This window comes from Ovis aries, chromosome 21, assembly GCF_016772045.2.
Source record: "Ovis aries strain OAR_USU_Benz2616 breed Rambouillet chromosome 21, ARS-UI_Ramb_v3.0, whole genome shotgun sequence".
NCBI classification, from domain to species: Eukaryota; Metazoa; Chordata; class Mammalia; order Artiodactyla; family Bovidae; genus Ovis; species Ovis aries.
Genome location: NC_056074.1, coordinates 5,063,095 through 5,083,405, shown reverse-complemented (window position 1 = coordinate 5,083,405; position 20,311 = coordinate 5,063,095). Strand labels below are relative to the sequence as shown.

General features: G+C 40.2%; 1 protein-coding gene across 1 annotated transcript; it reads right to left on the bottom strand.

Moving 5' to 3' along the window:
* Window positions 1-464: 464 nt before the first annotated feature.
* Window positions 465-8,624, bottom strand: LOC101110632 (tripartite motif-containing protein 64-like). Its single transcript, XM_004019757.5, has 6 exons — window positions 8,214-8,624; window positions 7,623-7,718; window positions 6,469-6,713; window positions 4,932-4,940; window positions 4,426-4,523; window positions 465-974 (listed from the first exon to the last, which is right to left on the bottom strand). The coding sequence occupies exons 1-6, from the start codon at window positions 8,622-8,624 to the stop codon at window positions 487-489; spliced, it is 1,347 nt and encodes a 448-aa protein (XP_004019806.2). The 3' UTR covers window positions 465-486.
* Window positions 8,625-20,311: the final 11,687 nt, after the last annotated feature.

The following is a 20,311-nucleotide window of genomic DNA, read 5'->3' as shown; positions in this document are numbered from 1 at the left end:
CCTCAATTAGTAAAAATATTTACTAAGTTGAGAAAAGTTTGCTGAAGAGTGTGATGAGATGGTATATGCTGAAAGTAAGTAAATGGTACTGGACACTGGTTCCTTTTGAAGGTCATGCATATGCCCCACAATGAGATAGCTCTGGTTTTACAATTTTGTATAGTTCTAAAAACCATTGATCATGTAGTTTAAAGGTAGTGACCTTTATGGTACATAACTTTAGTTTCATATAATCCTTATTTTAAAAAGAAAAGCAATTTACTATATTCTATGAAATATTTCATAATAAATGTTTATTAAAATTTTAATTAACAGATGTATACATACAACACATTTATGCCATTTTATAAACATACAACCACTATGTTACATTAAATAACAATGTGCTGCTGGACACAGTCAGGTATCCTGTGGCCTCATATGAAGTGAAGGGCAGCAATATCCCCAGAGAAGAAGCTCCAATAAATGGTCAGAGAAATGGCCAATTCACAGAGATTTAAGGCAAAGGAAAGGTATCATAGGGGAGGCGAAGGCAGAAGAAAGGGAAGTATATATGAGGGAACTTCTGAAAACATCATAGAAGCTCACAGTTCCATTGTCATAATCCAAAAACACGCCAATCTTACCCAGAGGCCTTTTCACAAAGTGAACTAAGGGTGGGGAGGTGGTGGACAGAATATACTGACTGTTCACCTTTGTAGAACACAGAAAAAATGCTTCTTCAGCACCAACACTGATACTGGTATCACTTGTGAAGATGCTTTTACAGACCCCCAGAACCCAGGTGGAAGACTGTGCCACATCCAGCTCCCAATAATGCCTCCCGGAGGTGAAGGCCTGAGCTCCCCAGGACACAGTACACGCCTCGCCCTGGGGCTGCCTGGACGCGCCGGGATGGTCATCCACGAACAGCACACTCGCGTCATCGAGGATCGCGTGGTGAGCGGTCATCATCAGACTCAGGACGTTATTCACTGCAGAAAGAGCGAAAATTGTGTCAGCCAGTTGAATTTCATGTCTCTGAGAGGCAGAGGCTCTCTACACAATAAGCTTTTTAATTTTCCTTCTCCAAGGAAATCAAAACAGACAGCAAAGGGAGTGACTCTTCTCTGAAGAATAAAAGTTATTACTATCTCTGTGGCATACAGAAATACATCAGATGAAAGAGAAAATTTTAAAAAATACATATATCATGAACTGGGTGAAGTCTGATTTAGGTCAATCTCTTCATAGTTTACTTTAGGATTCATCTAAAAACATTTATTCTCATATTAGAAAACTTTCCCTGTGTATTTTGTACTTAATACTCTGGAAACTGCAGATGGCACTTTGTTATCACGTGGATACTTAGGGGATATAATCTCTACCTATTACATTTTCAAAGGTCAAAAGAATTGATAGAAATCCATCTATGAATAATTTTGAAGCTTCAAAAAATATATTCTAACAGTGTTCATGCATCACTTGTCTTAAAGTTGTTGTGAGATTGAGAGCATTACAATTCTTCTGCCAAAGCCCAATTTCAATTTTTCTGTCATTTATCCCTAATTTTAGAAATAATAAATGTTCTTTTCACAATGTGTAATAAATTTAGCTATAATGAAGTGAAAGTAAAAGTGTTAGTCCTTCAGTCCTGTTCTACTTTTTGCAACCCTGTGGACTGTATGTAGCCTACCAGGCTCCTCTGTTCATGGAATTTTCCAGGCAAGAATGCTGGAGTGGATTTCCATTCCCTTCTCCAGGGATCTTCCCGATCCAGGGCTTGAACCTGGGTCTCCTGCATTGCAGGCAGACTCTTTATCATTTGAGCCACCAGGAAAGCCCAAAGAGTAAATTAAAAGCAGCAATGATAGATTTAAGCTCAAGAGTGAAATAAACTGAGTAAACAACATATTGATGGTCACTCACATAACTAAATATTCAGTCTCTTTATAATCACAGTAACAACTTGGTTGCTCTCCTTTTGCTCTTCCTATGTCAGATATATGTGTGTGTGTGTGTGTCTGGTTTTGCGTTTTCAGGAAGTTACAGGTGGCACACATCAGACTTGTTGTTTATAATGTGAATATAGAGGCACCAAAAGAGTCTGAAATGCAGTACTTGGAAGCAGTCTCAGAAACCAAAGAATCATCTGTTCACTTCCAAGGCAAGCCATTCAATATCACAGTAATCCAAGTCTATGCCTCAACCAGTAATGCTACAGAAAATGAAGTTGAACAGTTCTATGAACACCTACAAGACCTTCTAGAACTAACACCCCAAAAAGATGTCCTTTTCATTATAGGGGACTGGAATGCAAAAGTATGAAGTCAAGGAATACCTGGAGTTACAGGTAAATTTGCCCTTGGAGTACAGAATGAAGCAGGGCAAAGGCTAATAGAGTTTTGCCAAGAGAATGCACTGGTCATAGCAAACACCCTCTTCCAACAACATGTGAGAATATTCTATACATGGATCACCAGATGGTCAATACCAAAATCAGATTGATTATATTCTTTGCAGCCAGTAATGGAGAAGCTTTATACAGTCAGCAAAAACAAGACCTAGAGTTGAGTGTGGCTCAGACCATGAAATCTTTATTGCCAAATTCAGATTTAAATTGAAGAAAGTAGGGAAAACCACTAGACCATTCAGGTATGACCTAAATCAAATCCCTTGTGACTATACAGTGGAAGTGACAAATAGATTCAGGGGATTAGATCTGGTCGATGGTGTGATCACTCACCTAGATCCAGACATCATGGAAAGCAAAGTCAAGTGGGCCTTAGGAAGCATCACTACAAACAAACAAAGTTAGTGGAAGTGATGGACTTCAATTGAGCTGTTTAAATCCTAAAAGATGATGCTGTGTAAGTACTTCACTCAATATGCCAGCAAATTTGGAAAACTCAGCAGTGGCCACAGGACTGGAAAAGGTCAGTTTTCATTCCAATCCCAAAGAAAGGCAATGCCAAAGAATGCTCAAACTGCTGCGTAACTGCACTCATCTCACACGCTAGTAAAGTAATGCTCAACATTCTCCAACCCAGGCTTCAACAGTACTTAAACCCTGAACTTCCAGATGTTCATGCTGCATTTAGAAACACCAGAGGAACCAGAGATCAAATTACAAACATCTGCTGGATCATCAGAAAAAAAAAAAGAGAGAGAGAGAGAGAGAGAGAGAGTTCCAGAAAAACATCTATTTCTGCTTCATTAACTACACAAAGCCTTTGAATGTGTGGATCACAACAAACTGTGGAAAATTCTTCAAGAGATGGGAATACCAGACCACCTGACCTGTCTCCTGAGAAATCTGCATACAGGTCAAGAAGCAACAGTTAGAAGTGGACAAGGAACAACAGACTGTTTCCAAATCCAGAAAGGCATAAGTCAAGGCTGTATATTATCATGCTGCTTATCTAACTTAAATTCACAGTACATCATGAGAAATGCTGGACTGGATGAAGCCCAAGCTGGAATTATGACTGTTGGGAGAAATATAAATAATCCCAGATATGCAGATGACACCACCCTTATGGCAGAAAGTGAAGAAGAACTAAAGAGCCTCTTGATGAAAGTGAAGGAAGAGGGTGAAAAAGTTGGGTTAAAACTCAACATTCAGAAAATGAAGATCATGGCATCTGGTCCCATCACTTCATGGGAAATAGATGGGGAAACAATGAAAAAGTGATAGACTATTTGGTGGGGGGAGGGGGTGGTCCAAAATCACTCCCAATGGTGACTGCAGCCATGGAATTAAAAGATGCTTGCTCCTTGGAAGAGAATTTATGACCAACCTAGACAGCATTTTAAAAACCAGTGTCATTACTTTGCTAACAAAGATCCATCTAGTCAAAGCTATGGTTTTTCCAGTAGCCATGTATGGATGTAAGAGTTGGACTATAAAGAAAGATGAGCACTGAAAAATTAATGCTTTTGAACTGTGGTGGAGAAGACTCTTGAGAGTCCCTTTGACATCAAGGAGTTCCAACCAGTCCATCCTAGAAGAAATCGATCCTGAATATTCACTGGAAGGACTGATGCTAAGGCTGAAACTCAAATACTTTGGCATCTGATGTGATAAACTCACTCATTTGAAAAGTCCCTGAGGCTGGGAGAAACTGAAGGCGAGAGGAGAAGGAAACAACAGAGGATGAAATGGTTGGGTGGCATCACTGGCTCAATGGACATGAGTTTGAGTAAACTCCAGGAGTTGGTGATGGACAGGGAAGCCTGGCGTGCTGCAGTCTATGGGATCACAAAGAGTCAGACAAGACTGAGCGACTGAACTGAACTGATAGAGGTAGAAAAGGTGTTAGCAACTTCAGGAATTTATGCACCACCTTCATAACCAAAAAAGAAATACAATGAAAATGAAAGAAGGGTTGTTCCCAAGAAGCTCTAATGAAATGTAGTCCTGATCACCAAAAGGCTGACTCTTACCTCTGAAGTTGTTCAGCATGTGTAGGAATCCAGAGACAGGCCAGGAAGGGAGCTCTGGGTTCATGGGCTGAGGCTTCTGTATCTGTGCCAAATGAGTCCTGTAGAAAGAACATCGATTCCATGTCAAGACCAATGGCTAATCACGTGAGCAATGCAAAACAGCAGACTTCACCACAGGATCCCATATGTTCTCAGGATATATACTATTCATTTGAGAATATAGAAATGTTGCCATATATTTTACTAAATAGAAATTACATCAAATTTCATTTTCCCCATTTTTCTCAGACAATATTCCAAATTTGCACTCACTAAACTTCATTCCCTTCCTCAATTCCATCAATTAAAAGATCCTGGGCATTTTACAGAGAGCAAAAAATTCAGGCTAAGCCTTTGAGAGTTCACTCACAAAGTAGTCATCAAGGATGCATTCCGTGTCTAAATAGAAGTGCTCACTGACAAGACATGTTTACTCTTCTCTGTCAAGCAAAGTGACCAGGTCCAACCTGGCTGCCCTGGTCCTGAATGTCTCACTTAGCAGTGGGCAGCAGAAAGCTGCTCCCTGTGAGGTCCTGCCTACAGGGGGCTTGCTGTGATGGAACAGGCTGAGTCACTGCTACTCAGTATTAACAAAATCACAGTCTCTCTGGGACTATGCCTCTTTCATGCCTTTTTCACCTTTCAGCTCACTAGGATAGGTGCTTCCTCTGTGATGTCTCAGAAAAATCACTTGCTAAGTTTTATTGTGGTCAGGCTGGAGAGAATGGATCGAGTGGGTGGAAGAAAGCCCAGAATGTCAGCAGATTTTCAGATATAGTTGATTTCAGTCAAATGAAAAGGAAACTACTGAGACCAAGGGTCAGAAACCCTTGAAATTCTTTTGAAATAAAATAGAAAATGGCCAAAAAGACAATGTTGGTAATCCATATACAAGGGTTCTGTACCTGTGAATTCACACATGGATTCAATCTGTACATTCTGGGCTATTCATTTGCTTATTTATTCCTTTAGTTTATAATAGGATCAGAGCTACTATTCTAACTATATTTCATATACAGTGTGTACCAGTCAATCCCAAATTCCCAGTGTAAACTTCCTTCCCCTTTGCTTTTGTTCTGACTGGAAAAAATTCACAAAACATTTCAGAAACTTCCAAAAATGTAAAAATTGAAAATGTCACATACCAGGGAATGACTTATGTAGCATTTACTTTATACTGTATATGTTGGAAAGTTATCTAGAGATGACAAAGTATACAGGAGCACGTGTATTTGTTATCTGCAAATAACATGGTATTATGTATAAAGGATCCTGAATCCTGGGATTTAGATATGGGAGAGGACCTGAAATAAATACCCAGGTCTCAAGCAAGAACTGTGGGTCCACTTCATCAAAAAGGCAAAAATATTTCAGAAATCAAAAATCATTAGTGTATACTCACATTTCCAGCACATTTTCCAAGCCCTACAAAGAAAAAATAAAAAATCATGTTAATTATTAGAGTTCTGTTTCCATCTCCTGTACCTATTCTTGTTTCATAATAAGACATGGTTTTCTAAATCTCTTCTAAGTAACACTCAGAAGCAATCTTCATAACAGACCCTAACCTAAAGCATGGTGGGCTTCCTCAGGTCTCATTAAGGAAGGAAAGGGGCCAGGAAGGGTCTGCACAATGCTGCAGCAACATCTAGGTTTCCAGTGTTACTCACTGCCCACTGCCGTCTTCAGGAAGTGATCTCACCACTTATGATAACAATTAAGGTAAACCAGACAATTGCATAAAAAGAGCCATAGGTTGCATTAAAATTGATACTGGTTCTAAATATCTTGTCTGTATGACAATAAGAACCTCTAGTCTTCAAGAAGAGTGGATAACAGAGAGTGCCAAGGGTTTAGGGGGTTATATACTGAGATTTACTCCAAGAAAAGTAACTTTCCCTTGGTCACAGAATTTTGCTGATTATGTTATCATCTGCCTGGATAGGTAATGTTTCAGTGTCACAGCAGCTTGTCTAGAAGAGTGTTTCTCTCTCTGAGGTTGGCCCCTCCTTTCTCACCTGGAGCAGCTCCACGTCTGGCTTGTGGCACATCTCGGTCAGCTCTCTGTACATGTCTTTCAGACTTTCTCTGTACTGAGACATTCTGAACACACTCTCCTTGAGTTGTTCACAAATCTCCTTGGCTTCTCGCTCCAGGGCCTCCAAATGCAGTTGCTCCTCCTCCCGGAGCAACAGAAGCATCCTCTGATATTCAAGCTTGATCATCACCTTTCTTAAGGCCACATAGTCCTGCAGAGATAGTGGATCCAAAGCATTACTTATGTTCACATTCAAAAGAAAACTTCAAATTATTTCCTTAGTGTCATCAAGGAAGTTCCTGACAAACTGCCACATGCATCAAAGAGTCTTGAATATTTTCTGGTCCTTGTTGCCCATGCTTTCTCTGAACTCCTAATCTCTTTCCCTGTTTCAATCAAGTCACCTGAGGGATCCCAGGCTGTCTCCCAAGGAGGATTCTTCCAGGTTCTTACTCCATCAATTATTTCCTCTCTGACCTGAGTCTTGTTTTTCTCTTGTTCCTTTCTCTGATTCTTCTAGATATTCTTTCATGAAGTAAACCTCATTTTGAATATATGTTTGTTTTTTTTTTTTTTTTTCCTGCATGCTGACTCTCTTCAGTCGTGCACAACTCTTTGTGACCTTGTGGATTATAGCTCACCAGGCTCCTCTGTCCATGGGATTCTCCAGGCAAGAATACTGGGGTGGGCTGCTATTTCCTCCTCCAGGGCATCTTCCCAACCCAGGGATGCATTCCATGTCTGTTGTGGCTCCTGCACTGAAGGCTGATTCTTTACCCCTGAGCCATCATTTTCCCTCTAGGGATGACTCTCTTCCTCTCTTCTCCTTCACCGTCACAGTTAGTGCAATGTGTCTTATACCCCATGTCTGAAAAGGCTTATTTCAATCTTCAAAACATGGCCTTGGAATACATTTCATGCCTTGGTCTTCAAATATACTAGCATTCTTTGAACTAGCATATATTAGCCTGTTCTAATTGCAATTACTGATCAGTCATTTGAAACCACTCCTCCAGGGAAGAGACCAGTAGCCTTTAACAATAACTTATACTGACTTAAAATATCTAAGGTAAAAGTATATCAATATTTATACAAATAAATAGGAACATTTTTATTCTACCTCAAAGGACTGAGTTGTCTTAGCTTCCTGATTCAGACTGCTTTGTATTTCTTCTCTCATTTTCCATAAAGAACTCATTCTCTTCAGGAGTTTCTCCTGCAAAATACCCATGGGATTTAGTAACACAGAAGATGACACTATAATATTAATCCTTTTATTCCTGAGCAAAGGCATTTATTAGTTACACAGAAACCTTGACTTAGGAGGCTGTCGTCAGACTTTTCCACATTAATTTGATGCCAATATTTGAATATCTAGGAATAGAACTGTATACTAGAGAACTGGGGGCACTTTAAAGATAATGGGATCCATGTCTCATGATACTGAGGCTCAGACTCTAATAGCCCGAGGAAGAAAGCCTCAGGCTCCCATCAGAAGCCTGTGGCCCTGGTGCCACCCACCCCGGGATGCTGCATTTCCACACGTGTGGACAATTGGGCAACAACACTGAAAGGACACATTATATGTGAGGATCCACATTCAGAACTCCCACCTCCACTATCTCCGCCCCCATCACCATCATCACATGCTCATCTTCCTCTCTGACTTAGGAGCCTCTAGATCCCAAACTGCTCTAGAGGCATCACCTACCCGGGACTCCTCAGCAGCCCTGGGTATCGGACTGTGGCTGTGAGCTGCGTGCTCGGGGCGTTCAGAGCAGGGCCCACAGAGCAGGGTCTGGTCAGCCTCGCAGAAGAGGCCTTTGGCTTCCTGGTGTGTCACACAGATCTGCTCCTCAGAGCTGTGGTTGTGGTCAGCTCTGGCCTGTCTGGCAAGGGAAGCCAGCCTCTTGAGGGCAATGTTCGTTTTGAAATCGGGCTTCTCTGATAGTCCCCTGCACTCAGGGCAGCTCCTTGGGGTCTGGCCTTCTTCCCAGCAAAGGCTCAGACAGGGACGGCAGAAGCTGTGCCCACAGTCTATGGTGACGGGGTCCAGGAAGCAGTTCATGCAGATGGAGCAGGTGAGTTCCCTCTGGAAGACCTGCAGTGTGTCTGAATCCATGTTTCTGAAAATTAAAGAAAGAAATAAGAGAGAGTAAGAAAAAGTTTTTCTTCTGTCCTGATCAGGAAAAATAAATCCTTTGGACAAATTCCTGTCTTGAACTCTAATTTCCCTATTTGCTTACCTCCCCAGAACAAACCTAGAGATGGTGACTGTATACACCTTAAATTTGATCTATTATACAAAAGACGAAATACAGTAAGAGTCTTTAGCAAGGTTTTGGTTAAAATAAACCAGGATTTCAATCATAGTAAAATTATTAATACATGGAGAAGCTTAAAGATTAGTGTGAGTGTGCTCAGTCCTGTCTGACTCATTGCTACACCTAGACTGTAGCCCACCAGGCTCTCCTGCCCTTGAGATTTCCCAGGCTTGAATCCTGGAAAGGTTTGCCATTTCCTTCTCCAAGGGATCTTCCCACTTAGTGGCTGAACCCACGTTTCCTGCATCTTCTGCATTGGCGGGTGGACTCTTTACCACAGAATCATCTGGGAAGCCCCTTAAAGATTGGAATGGAGGGTAAGTGTTGGGATGACTTCAGAGTTACTTTGTTAGCTGATTCTGACAGAAGCACACACAGAACCTCAGTCTGTCTCTCTCTCGACTTCCACGACTCCCTGACTGGAACCCACACTAGCACACCCTTCGTTTCTCTCCTCATGGCCTCAGTTCCTTCCGTCATCAAAGTGACAGAAGTGCTTTTCTAAAGACAAATAAATTTGTTTACAAAGAACTTAAACTTCATACAAACAATGTTGGCTTTAATCTGATGTCCTAAAGAGTTCAGAGCTTGCTTCCAGCTTAAATAACAAAACTGCTCCTTTCAAGACAAAAAGAAAAAAAAAAAAATGTCACTTCTAGTTCAGGAAAGCAAATTTTCCTGAAATCGGTTCATATCATCAGAGCATGTCATATTTTGAACCGGTGAATGTTCAGGTACCACAATAATCAGGAAACGATAGTCAGCATGAATATAATCATTTGTAGATTGACAGCATCTATGACCATGATAATATTAAAACAATAATAGAACTTAATATGTGTTGCCTAGTATTTCTCAGCATTGAATTAAATCCTTTTCTATAGATTAACTGCTTTAATCATCTCAACAATATTTACTAATTTTCTATTTTTACCCACATTTTATAAGATTACTTGATATATAGTGGGTAAAAATAAGTTACTTTTCTGAAAATCCCACATGGAATCAATGCTTGAGGAAGTGCTCAAACATAGATAGTACTGATAGAATAAATACAGCTAGCTTTTTTCTCCAGACTGCCATTAAAGTTTTATTTTTAACTGATCATATCAGAATTTCATTGTACCCGATCTCACCTTTGGTTGTAGTTAATAAAGTTTTCCACTCTTTTTCAGTAGGTAACTCTCAAATTTAGTTCAAGATTTAGATGCTCCACTGCTGGTGGCAGAAACTCAAAAGTCTTCACAGCTCAGCCAACTCCAAACACCACAGCTCTGGGCTCCAGAGAAGACTGAGCTTTGTTTTTGGTGGATGCTTTATATTTTCTAATGACCATGCCCATTTCTTCCAAGTGATAGGGTTATCAACTCTGTGAAAAGGTATAGGTGCAGATGATTAGATTTTGCAGAGTTGGAAACACATCAGGATGCCAATGATTGAATCAAATGTTTGAAACCTACTTGATCCAATTGCCACAATCCAACCTCTGATAAAAGTCTCACCATGAATTTACCTTTGTAATTCATGAAGATTTTGTTTTGGAATAAACTATCCAAGTATGAATTTCACATCTCCATTTAATGAACTATATTATAGTTTTAATAGCACCTACCCATCTAGAGCTATCACCCACTAGATTTACTTGCCTTTCTGAATTTGCCTTCATTCATTCAGTGATATGAATCCCTCACATTCTATTTTTCAACCCGGGTACTCAAGCTCTCCCAAAATACACATACTGCTCTGGCCAAGATAGCCAGAAGTTGCTTTTTGGAAATATCTGAACTGCCCAGGATTGAATTTCATATCTTCATTTCATAAACTATATGATAGCCCTAATTGCAGCAACCAATAATCTCACCAGTAACAAGTGATAATGCTTGAGTGCTGTCTCTTCAGTTGAGTCAGACTCTTTGCAAAACCCAGGGACTGTAGCCCGCCAGACTCCTCCATCTGTGGGATTCTCTAGGTAAGAATACTGGAGTGGATTGCCATGCCTTCCTGCAGGGGAACTTCCCAACCAAGGGATCAAACCCTCAGCTCTATGTGTCCTTCACTGGCAGGTTCTTTACCATTAGCGCCACCTGGGAAGCCCACTAGTGAGAAAAGGGACTGTGATTTTCCTTCTAGGAGTAGCAGTGACTCAGCTTGTTCCATCACAGCAAGCCCACTTGTTCTCTAAAACGCAGCAAACTTTGCCTTACCTGGCATGGAATAGGGGAAGGAATGAAGTTCAATGAGCTGAAAATTGAAATAATGTCTGAGAAAAAGAGGAAAGTTTAAATTGGATATAATTTCTATTTTGAAAACATGGTAAGATTTTATATTCCCAAAGTTGCCATTGCTGGTTTTTAATTTTCTCTATATTATAACTGAATATACTATTCATTACACAAAGAATATTTATTATCTGTAAAATCAGGAAGAATTGACAAAAAAGATTAAAATTGTCTTAGGTCAAATAATTGTAAGGATCATATATGGAATCAAATATTAGATCAATATCAAGTAACTGAAAGGCAAGAGTTATGTGAACATGGTTATCTGGAACATCCTTTTTGAAGTTTCCTGTATTCACTGATGACGTGCTATCAAATTTTTGGATCCTTGAAAATGTAATAGGTAGAGAAAACCCCCCAAGTAAATATCCACATGATAGCAAAGTGCCATCTACAGGTGCCATGCATTTAACAAAAGGGACACAAGAAAAACTTTCTACTAAAGATACAAATAATGAGCCCCGACATAAAGTATCAAGATAACAGAGCTTGTGCATGCTCAGTTGTGTCTGACTCTGTGACTGTATGGACTATATAGCCTGCCAGGCTCCTCTGTCCATGGGATTTCTCGATAAGAATACTGGAGGAGGTTGCCATTTCCTTTTCCAAGGGATCTTCCTGACCCAGAGATCAAACCCTATCTCCTGTGTCAGCTGCATTGGCAGGCAGATTTTTTTTTTTTTTTTTTTTTTTGCCACTGAGCCTCCTGGGAAGCCCAAAAATATCAAGAGGCTGACGTTAAATCAGACTTCACAGTTTATAATATACCTCTCTTGCTTTTGTTTTACTCTCTATGTGATTGGAGGTGTTTCTATACGCAGTAGTGATACTAATAAATTTGTTCATCCTAGAGAAGTCAGTCTGAACTCTCTGGGGTTTGTGCTCAGTCTTTCCTTGGAGAAGGGAAAATGAACTGACTCATTGAATAGAGAGACTTTCTCTCTGAGGATATGGAAATGCCATTAATTGACCTGGTTTTTCTCTTTCTCCCTTGGATAACATTCTCAGTCAGAAAATTACCATTCACAATGTAAGCCTTTCAGAAGATGATACAAGTGTGATGTTTGGAAATCACCATTACTAATTTTTTCTTAAGCGTTGCTACAGAAAAATATTGAATCAAAAATAGTATATACAGGCTTTAGCTCCATAGTTTGAACTCCTACAGCCCAGAATTCCAAGGCCACTGCAGCAGGAGGGAGAGCAGAAAGAGGTCCTCAGGCCTCTCTGCCCTGCAGGGCTGGAGACAAGGAACCCCAACCCAGACTCAAGGTCAAGGTTTCCCCCTGGAGATCGATGTTTGGAGTCCTAGGACAGTTCTAGACCGTGTCCTTTCTCTGGCATCATCGCTGATGGAGCCACCTCCTTCCACAGAGACCTGCCTTCCCCGAGAGCAGCGTGTCTTTCAGGAGAGCCTGGTCTGCCAGGGTCAGAGCCCAGGCCATCCTGGTGGTCAGTGGGCTCCAGCCCCGCCACTGAGGGACCCGCCCGAGGGGGTCGTGTGAGGCTGGAGGCGCTTGGACACCTGTTCCAGGTGCTCTGGGACAGCCACAGGGCTCAGACCCTGTGTTTCTGGGAAGGATCTTGCTTTCTGTCTGTCCAGGAGCCCAAAGGCCCAGTAGGGAGTCAGGAGAACATGCATGGCAGTGGGAGAATGGCCCTATTCCCGGATCTTAAATGGGCTGCTCCAGGGAACCCCAATATCTTTTTGCCTGCAAGTGCCTGACAGGGCCCCGGAGTCTGGTGGTCCTGAAGGTACTGTCTCCCGATGAACATGGCCTGAGTGTCAGAAAAGAACTCAGATCCCCGGGCACCATGTGCAGGTCTTGGTGAGAGTTAGTGTTGGAAACAGGGGTGCTGGACCACTGAGCCAGAGGGGGTTCATGTGGATTCTGGGGCTGTGGCCTCATCGAGGCTCTCAGGAGCTCTGCTGGCTCCTGAACCCTGCAGTTTTCCTGGCATTGCACCTGCCCACCTGCCGCCTCTTCCTGTGCGAGGCCCCAAGGGTGGTTCTCTGCCCAGGGTGAACTCAAGAGAGAAGCGACTGAGTCAGAAAAAGAAAGATAAATATCTTGTGATATTGACTATATGTGGAATCTAAAATAATGGTACCAATGAGGTTATTTACAAAAGAAACACACAGATGTAGAAAACAAACTTAAGGTTCCAGGTGCTAAGAAACAGGGTGGAGGATGGGAGGGATAATGTGGAGATCTGGATGATTATACACCCATTCCTATGCATAAAACTGTCAGAAATAAGGATCTGTTGTGTAGCATGGGAAATTCTATTCTATACTCTGTAATGACCTATATGGGAAAAAAACTTTTATAAAAAAGAGTGGATATATGTATTTATATAATTGATTCACCAAACTGTATAAGAGAAACTAACATAACCTTGAAAATCAAGGATATTCCAACAAAAATCGAAAAATAAATAAATTTTCTCATCTAGTAACCTTCCCTGAGTGAATTATCATGGCCCATCATTGAATAAATAGAAAAACGTTTTGAGGACTAGAATGCAAACACAGTATAATAAAGAAAACCTGAAAAGATAGTTGCCCAAACTTAACAGGCAATATAATATTTCTTTCACAAGCTGTCTATTTTTTTCTAGTCAATCTTGTACAAAACAATGACATAATCATTAACTCCACAACCTAGCATCAATATTTCCACTGTGCATACATATTGAATAATAAAATGGAGAGAGTAAGAAATCATATGCAAGGAATGAGTATCAGGAGTCTTAGAGAAAAACCCATGACAGCTATTGTGTGTGGAGTTACAGACATAAAGAGAAAAGCAATAGTGTGTAACCTAAACAGAATAACAAAACCAAAAATAAGAAAATAAAAATATTCTGAAGGAAAAATTTCATGCAGAACTGAGTGAAAATAACTGAGTGAGATTTGAAACCATGCTGCTCCCTTTCCTCTCCTCCTCTGACAATTCCATGCTCTCATTCAGTTTCCTGTCTGCACCATTCCTACCACTAACATGAGCGGCTTGTCTAAGAAGGTACAGCTTTTTAATGGTAAGATTTAAGAGATTTTTGTCCTAATTTCCAAGTTTCATTTCACTTAATAGCTTCCCATGTGGACCACAATTTTTTAGAGTAAGAGTTTGAATTAATCGGATATATTGGAGTTAAAAACTTATTGCCCTGGAAGGGTTTAGGAAATTGAGAAAGTTTCTCAAATACTTGTTTGATGTGCACAGTACATGTGCCCTTGGTCATGTCTGACTCTTTGGGATCCTTTGGACTGTAGCCCACCAAGGTTCTCTGTCAGTTGAATTTTTCAGTCAAGAATACTGGAGTAGGTTGTCATTTCCTCCTTCAGGGGATCTTCCTGACCCAAGGATCAAACCTATGTTTAATGTGTCCCCTGCATTACATTTTATGTGAATTCTTTACCCACTGAGCCATCAGGAGAAAAAAAAAAAAAAACATAAATGACATGGGGCTTCCCTGATAGCTCAGTTGGTAAAGAATCTGGCTGCAATGCAGGAGATCCCGGTTCAATTCCTAACTCAGGAAGATCCGGTGGAGAAGGGATAGGCTACCCATTCCAGAATTCTTGGGCTTCCCTTGTGGCTCAGCTGGTAAAGAATTTTCCTGCAACGTGAGAGACTTCAGTTTGATCCCTTGGTTGGGAAGATCTCCTGGAGAAGGGAATGGCTCCCCATGGACTGTATAGTCCATGGGTGGCAGAGTTGCACAGGACTGAGTGCCTTTCACTTTTAGATGACATAGAGGCCGGAGACCAGGAGAGGGCGCTGTCCTGTGCAGTTAGGAACTTTGCACCTTGGAAACCAAAGGGGAGTCCAGTAAAATCCTTATTAACAATAAAATTGTCTCTCATAGAAGAGCCCCCACCTAGATTCTTTCTGGAAAAAACTAACAGGCTGTGACTTTCTGGGAGTTCTGACTGGAAATATATCACTCTCAAGCACAATCAGCAAATCTACACAAGAACCTGGGAAATATTATAAAAATTATGAGATTATAAAGGGAAGAGAAATCATAGCTACATTTCTCTGATTACTTTTCACAGTGCAGGAAAGTTGTGACCTGTGTATTGCTGCAAGTTCACAGCAAGTGGCTGAGCCTGACCATCGCCCAGTGATGGCTCCTGAAATGAGCTCCGGGGTCACAGGCCCACACAGGTACAGCAAGACTGACTCATGACTTCAGTGAGGACTCCCGCAAGAGTTCATCTTTTGGTGCCACAGGCTTCATCAGTGTTTACTAATACATATTAACCTGAAAATGTTCATCAGAACTTTTTTTACAAATTTTTTATTTTTACTTTATTTTGCTTTACGATACTGTATTGGTTTTGCCATACATTGACATGAATCCACCATGCGTGTACATGAGTTCCCAATCCTGAACCCCTCTCCCACCTCCCACCCCATATCATCTCTCTGGATCTTCCCCGTGCACCAGCTCCAAGCATCCTGTATCCTGTATCAAACATAGACTGGGGATTAGTTTCTTACATGGTAGTATACATGTTTCAATGCCCTTCTCCCAAATCATCCCACCCTCTCCTTCTCCCACAGAGTCCAAAAGTCCGTTCTATACATCTGTGTCTCTTTTGCTGGCTCGCATACCGGGTCATCATTACCATCTTTCTAAATTCCGTATATATGCGTTAGTATACTGTATTGGTGTTTTTCTTTCTGGCTTACTTCAATCTGTATAATCGGCTCCAGTTTCATCCACCTCATTAGAACTGATTCAAATGTATTCTTTTTAATGGCTGCATAACACTCCATTGTGTATATGTACCACAGCTTTCTTATCCATTCTTCTGCTGATGGACATCTAGGTGGCTTCCATGTCCTGTCTATTATAAACAGTGCTGCGATGAACATTGGGGTACATGTGTCTCTTTCAGTTCTGGTTTCCTCGCTGTGTATGCCCAGCGGTGGGATTGCTGGGTCATAAGGCAGTTCCATATGCAATTTTTTAAGGAATCTCCACATTGTTCTCCATAGTGGCTATACTAGTTTGCATTCCCACCAACAGTGTAAGAGGGTTCCCTTTTCTCCACAAACTCTCCAGGATTTATTGCTTATAGACTTTTGGATTGCAGCCATTCTGACTGGTGTGAAATGGTACCTCATTGTGGTCTTGATTTGCATTTCTCTGATAATGAGTGATGTTGAGCATCTTTTCATGTGTTTGTTAGCCATCCTTATGTCTTCTTTGGAGAAATGCCTATTTAGTTCTTTGGCCCATTTTTTGATTGGGTCGTTTATTTTTCTGGAGTTGAGCTGCATAAGTTGCTTGTATATTTTTGAGATTAGTTGTTTGTCAGTTGCTTCATTTGCTATTATTTTCTTCCATTCTGAAGGGTGTCTTTTCACCTTGCTTATAGTTTCCTTTGTTGTGCAGAAGCTTTTAATTTTAATTAGATCCCATTTGTTTATTTTTGCTTTTATTTCCAGAATTCTGAGAGGTGGATCATAGAGGATCCTGCTGTGATTTATGTCGGAGAGTGTTTTGCCTATGTGCTCCTCTAGGAGTTTTATAGTTTCTGGTCTTACATTTAGATCTTTAATCCATTTTGAGTTTATTTTTGTGTATGGTGTTAGAAAGTGATCTAGTTTCATTCTTTTACAAGTGATTGACCAGTTTTCCCAGCACCACTCATTAAAGAGATTGTCTTTAATCCATTGTAAATTCTTGCCTCCTTTGTCGAAGATAAGGTGTCCCTAGGTGTGTGGATTTATCTTTGGGCTTACTATTTTGTTCCATTGATCTATATTTTTGTCTTTGTGCCAGTACCATACTGTCTTGATGACTGTGGCTTTGTAGTAGAGCCTGAAGTCAGGCAAGTTGATTCCTCCAGTTCCATTCTTCTTTCTCAAGATTGCTTTGGCTATTTGAGGTTTTTTGTATTTCCATACAAATTGTGAAATTATTTGTTCTATCTCTGTGAAAAATACCGCTGGTAGCTTGATAGGGATTGCATTGAATCTGTAGATTGCTTGGGTAGTATACTCATGTTCACTATATTGATTCTTCCGATCCATGAACATGGTATATTTCTCCATCTATTAGTGTCCTCTTTGATTTCTTTCATCAGTGTTTTATAGTTTTCTATATATAGGTCTTTAGTTTCTTTAGGTAGATATATTCCTAGGTATTTTATTCTTTTCATTGCAATGGTGAATGGAATTGTTTCCTTAATTTCTTTTTCTACTTTCTCATTATTAGTGTATAGGAATGCAAGGGATTTCTGTGTGTTGATTTTATATCCTGCAACTTTACTATATTCATTGATTCAGCTCAGTTCAGTTGGTCAGTCATGTCCGACTGTTTGCGACCCCATGAATTGCAGCACGCCAGGCCTCCCTGTCCATAACCAACTCCCAGAGTCCACTCAGACTCATGTCCATCGAGTCCGTGATGCCATCCAGCCATCTCATCCTCTGTCGTCCCCTTCTCCTCCTGCCCTCAATCTTTCCCAGCATCAGGGTCTTTTCCAATGAGTCAACTCTTCGCATGAGGTAGCCAAAGTACTGGAGTTTCAGCTTCAGCATCATTCCTTCCAAAGAAATCCCAGGGCTGATCTCCTTCAGAATGGACTGGTTGGATCTCCTTGCAGTCCAAGGGACTCTCAAGAGTCTTCTCCAACACCACAGTTCAAAAGCATCAATTCTTCGGTGCTCAGCCTTCTTCACAGTCCAACTCTCACATCCATACATGACCACTGGAAAAACCATAGCCTTGACTAGACGGACCTTAGTCAGCAAAGTAATGTCTCCGCTTTTGAATATGCTATCTAGGTTGATCATAACTTTTCTTCCAAGGAGTAAGTGTCTTTTAATTTCATGGCTGCAGTCACCATCTGCAGTGATTTTGGAGCCCCCCAAAATAAAGTCTGACACTGTTTCCACTGTTCCCCCGTCTATTTCCCATGAAGTGATTGGACTGGATGCCATGATCTTTATTTTCTGAATGTTAAGCTTTAAGCCAACTTTTTCTCTCTTTACCTTCACTTCCTTCAAGAGGCTTTTTAGTTCCTCTTCACTTTCTGCCATAAAGGTGGTGTCATCTGCATATCTGAGGTTATTGATATTTCTCCCGGCAATCTTGATTCCAGCTTGTGTTTCTTCCAGTCCAGCGTTTCCCATTATGTACTCTGCATAGAAGTTAAATAAGCAGGATGACAATATACAGCCTTGATGTACTCCTTTTCCTATTTGGAACCAGTCTGTTGTTCCATGTCCAGTTCTAACTGTTGCTTCCTGAGCTGCTAGTAATTTTCTGGTGGCGTCTTTAGTGTTTTCTATGTAGAGGATCATGTCAGCTGCAAACAGTGAGAGTTTTACTTCTTCTTTTCCAATTTGAATTCTTTTTAGTTCTTTTTCTGCTTTGACTGCTATGGCCAAACCCTCCAGAACTATGTTAAATAGTAGTGATGAAAGTGGGCACCCTTGTCTTATTCCTGACCTTAGGGGAAATGCTTTCAATTTTTCACCATTGAGGATAATGTTTGCTGTGGTTTGTCATATATAGCTTTTATTATGTTGAGGTATGTTCCTTCTTTTCCTGCTTTCTGGAGAGTTTTTATCATAAATGGATGCTGAATTTTGTCAAAGGCCTTCTCTGCATCTATTGAGATAATCATATGGCTTTTATTTTTCAATTTGTTGATGTGGTGAATTACATTGATTGATTTGTGGATACTGAAGAATCCTTGCATCCCTGGGATAAAGCCCACTTGGTCATGGTGTATGATCTTTTTAATGTGTTTCTGGATTCTGATTGCTAGGATTTTGTTAAAGATTTTTGCATCTATGTTCATCAGTGATATTGGCCTGTAGTTTTCTTTTTTTTTTGTGGCATCTTTGTCAGGTTTTGGTATTAGGGTGATGGTGGCCTCATAGAATGAGTTTGAACGTTGACCTTCCTCTGCAATTTTCTGGAAGAGTTTGTGTAGAATAGGTGTTAGCTCTTCTCGAAATTTTTGGCAGAATTCAGCTGTGAAGCCATCTGGACCTGGGCTTTTGTTTGCTGGAAGATTTCTGATTACAGTTTCAATTTCTGTGCTTGTGATGGGTCTGTTAAGATTTTCTATTTCTTCCTGTTTTGTACTTTTCTAAGAATTTGTCCATTTCTTCCATGTTGTCCATTTTATTGGCATATAATTGCTGATAGTAGTCTCTTATGATCCTTTGTATTTCTGTGTTGTCTGTTGTGATCTCTCCATTTTCATTTCTAATTTTATTGATTTGTTTTTTCTCCCTTTGTTTCTTGATGAGTCTGGCTAATGGTTTGTCAATTTTATTTATCCTTTCAAAGAACCAGCGTTTAGCTTTGTTGATTTTTGCTATGGTCTCTTTTGTTTCTTTTGCATTTATTTCTGCCCTAATTTTGAAGATTTCTTTCCTTCTACTAACTCTGGGGTTCTCCATTTCTTCCTTTTCTAGTTGCTTTAGGTGTAGAGTTATGTTTTTTATTTGACTTTTTTCTTGTTTCTTGAGGTATGCCTGTATTGCTATGAACTTTCCTCTTAGCACTGCATTTATAGTGTCCCACAGGTTTTGGGTTGTTGTGTTTTCATTTTCATTCGTTTCTATGCATATTTTGATTTCTTTTTTGATTTCTTCTGTGATTTGTTGGTTATTCAGAAGTGTATTGTTCAGCGTCCGTATGTTGGAATTTTTAATAGTTTTTCTCCTGTAATTGAGATCTAATCTTAATGCATTATGGTCAGAAAAGATGCTTGGAATGATTTCAATTTTTTTGAATTTATCAAGGTTAGATATATGGTCCAGGATGTGATCTATCCTGGAGAAGGTTCTGTGAGCACTTGAGAAAAAGGTGAAATTCATTGTTTTGGAGTGAAATGTCCTATAGATATCAATTAGGTCTAACTGATCTATTGCATCATTTAAAGTTTCTGTTTCTTTGTTAAGTTTCTCTTTAGTTGATCTGTCCATAGGTGTGAGTAGGGTATTAAAGTGTCCCACTATTATTGTGTTATTGTTGATTTCCCCTTTCATACTTGTTAGCATTTTTTCTTACATGTTGCGGTGCTCCTATGTTGGGTGTATATATATTTATAATTGTTATTTCTTCTTGGATTGATCCTTTGATCATTATGTAGTGGCCTTCTTTCTCTCATTTCACAGCCTTTGTTTTAAAGTCTATTTTATCGGATATGAGTATTGCTATGC

Coding starts and splice junctions, on each gene's coding strand:
- LOC101110632 (XM_004019757.5), bottom strand. CDS start 8,624: ATGGATTCAGACACACTGCAGGTCTTCCAGAGGGAACTCACCTGCTCC. Junction 7,719..8,213: donor GGGCTGCTGAGGAGTCCCGG/GTAGGTGATGCC, acceptor GGTATTTTGCAG/GAGAAACTCCTGAAGAGAAT. Junction 6,714..7,622: donor AGACAACTCAGTCCTTTGAG/GTAGAATAAAAA, acceptor CTATCTCTGCAG/GACTATGTGGCCTTAAGAAA.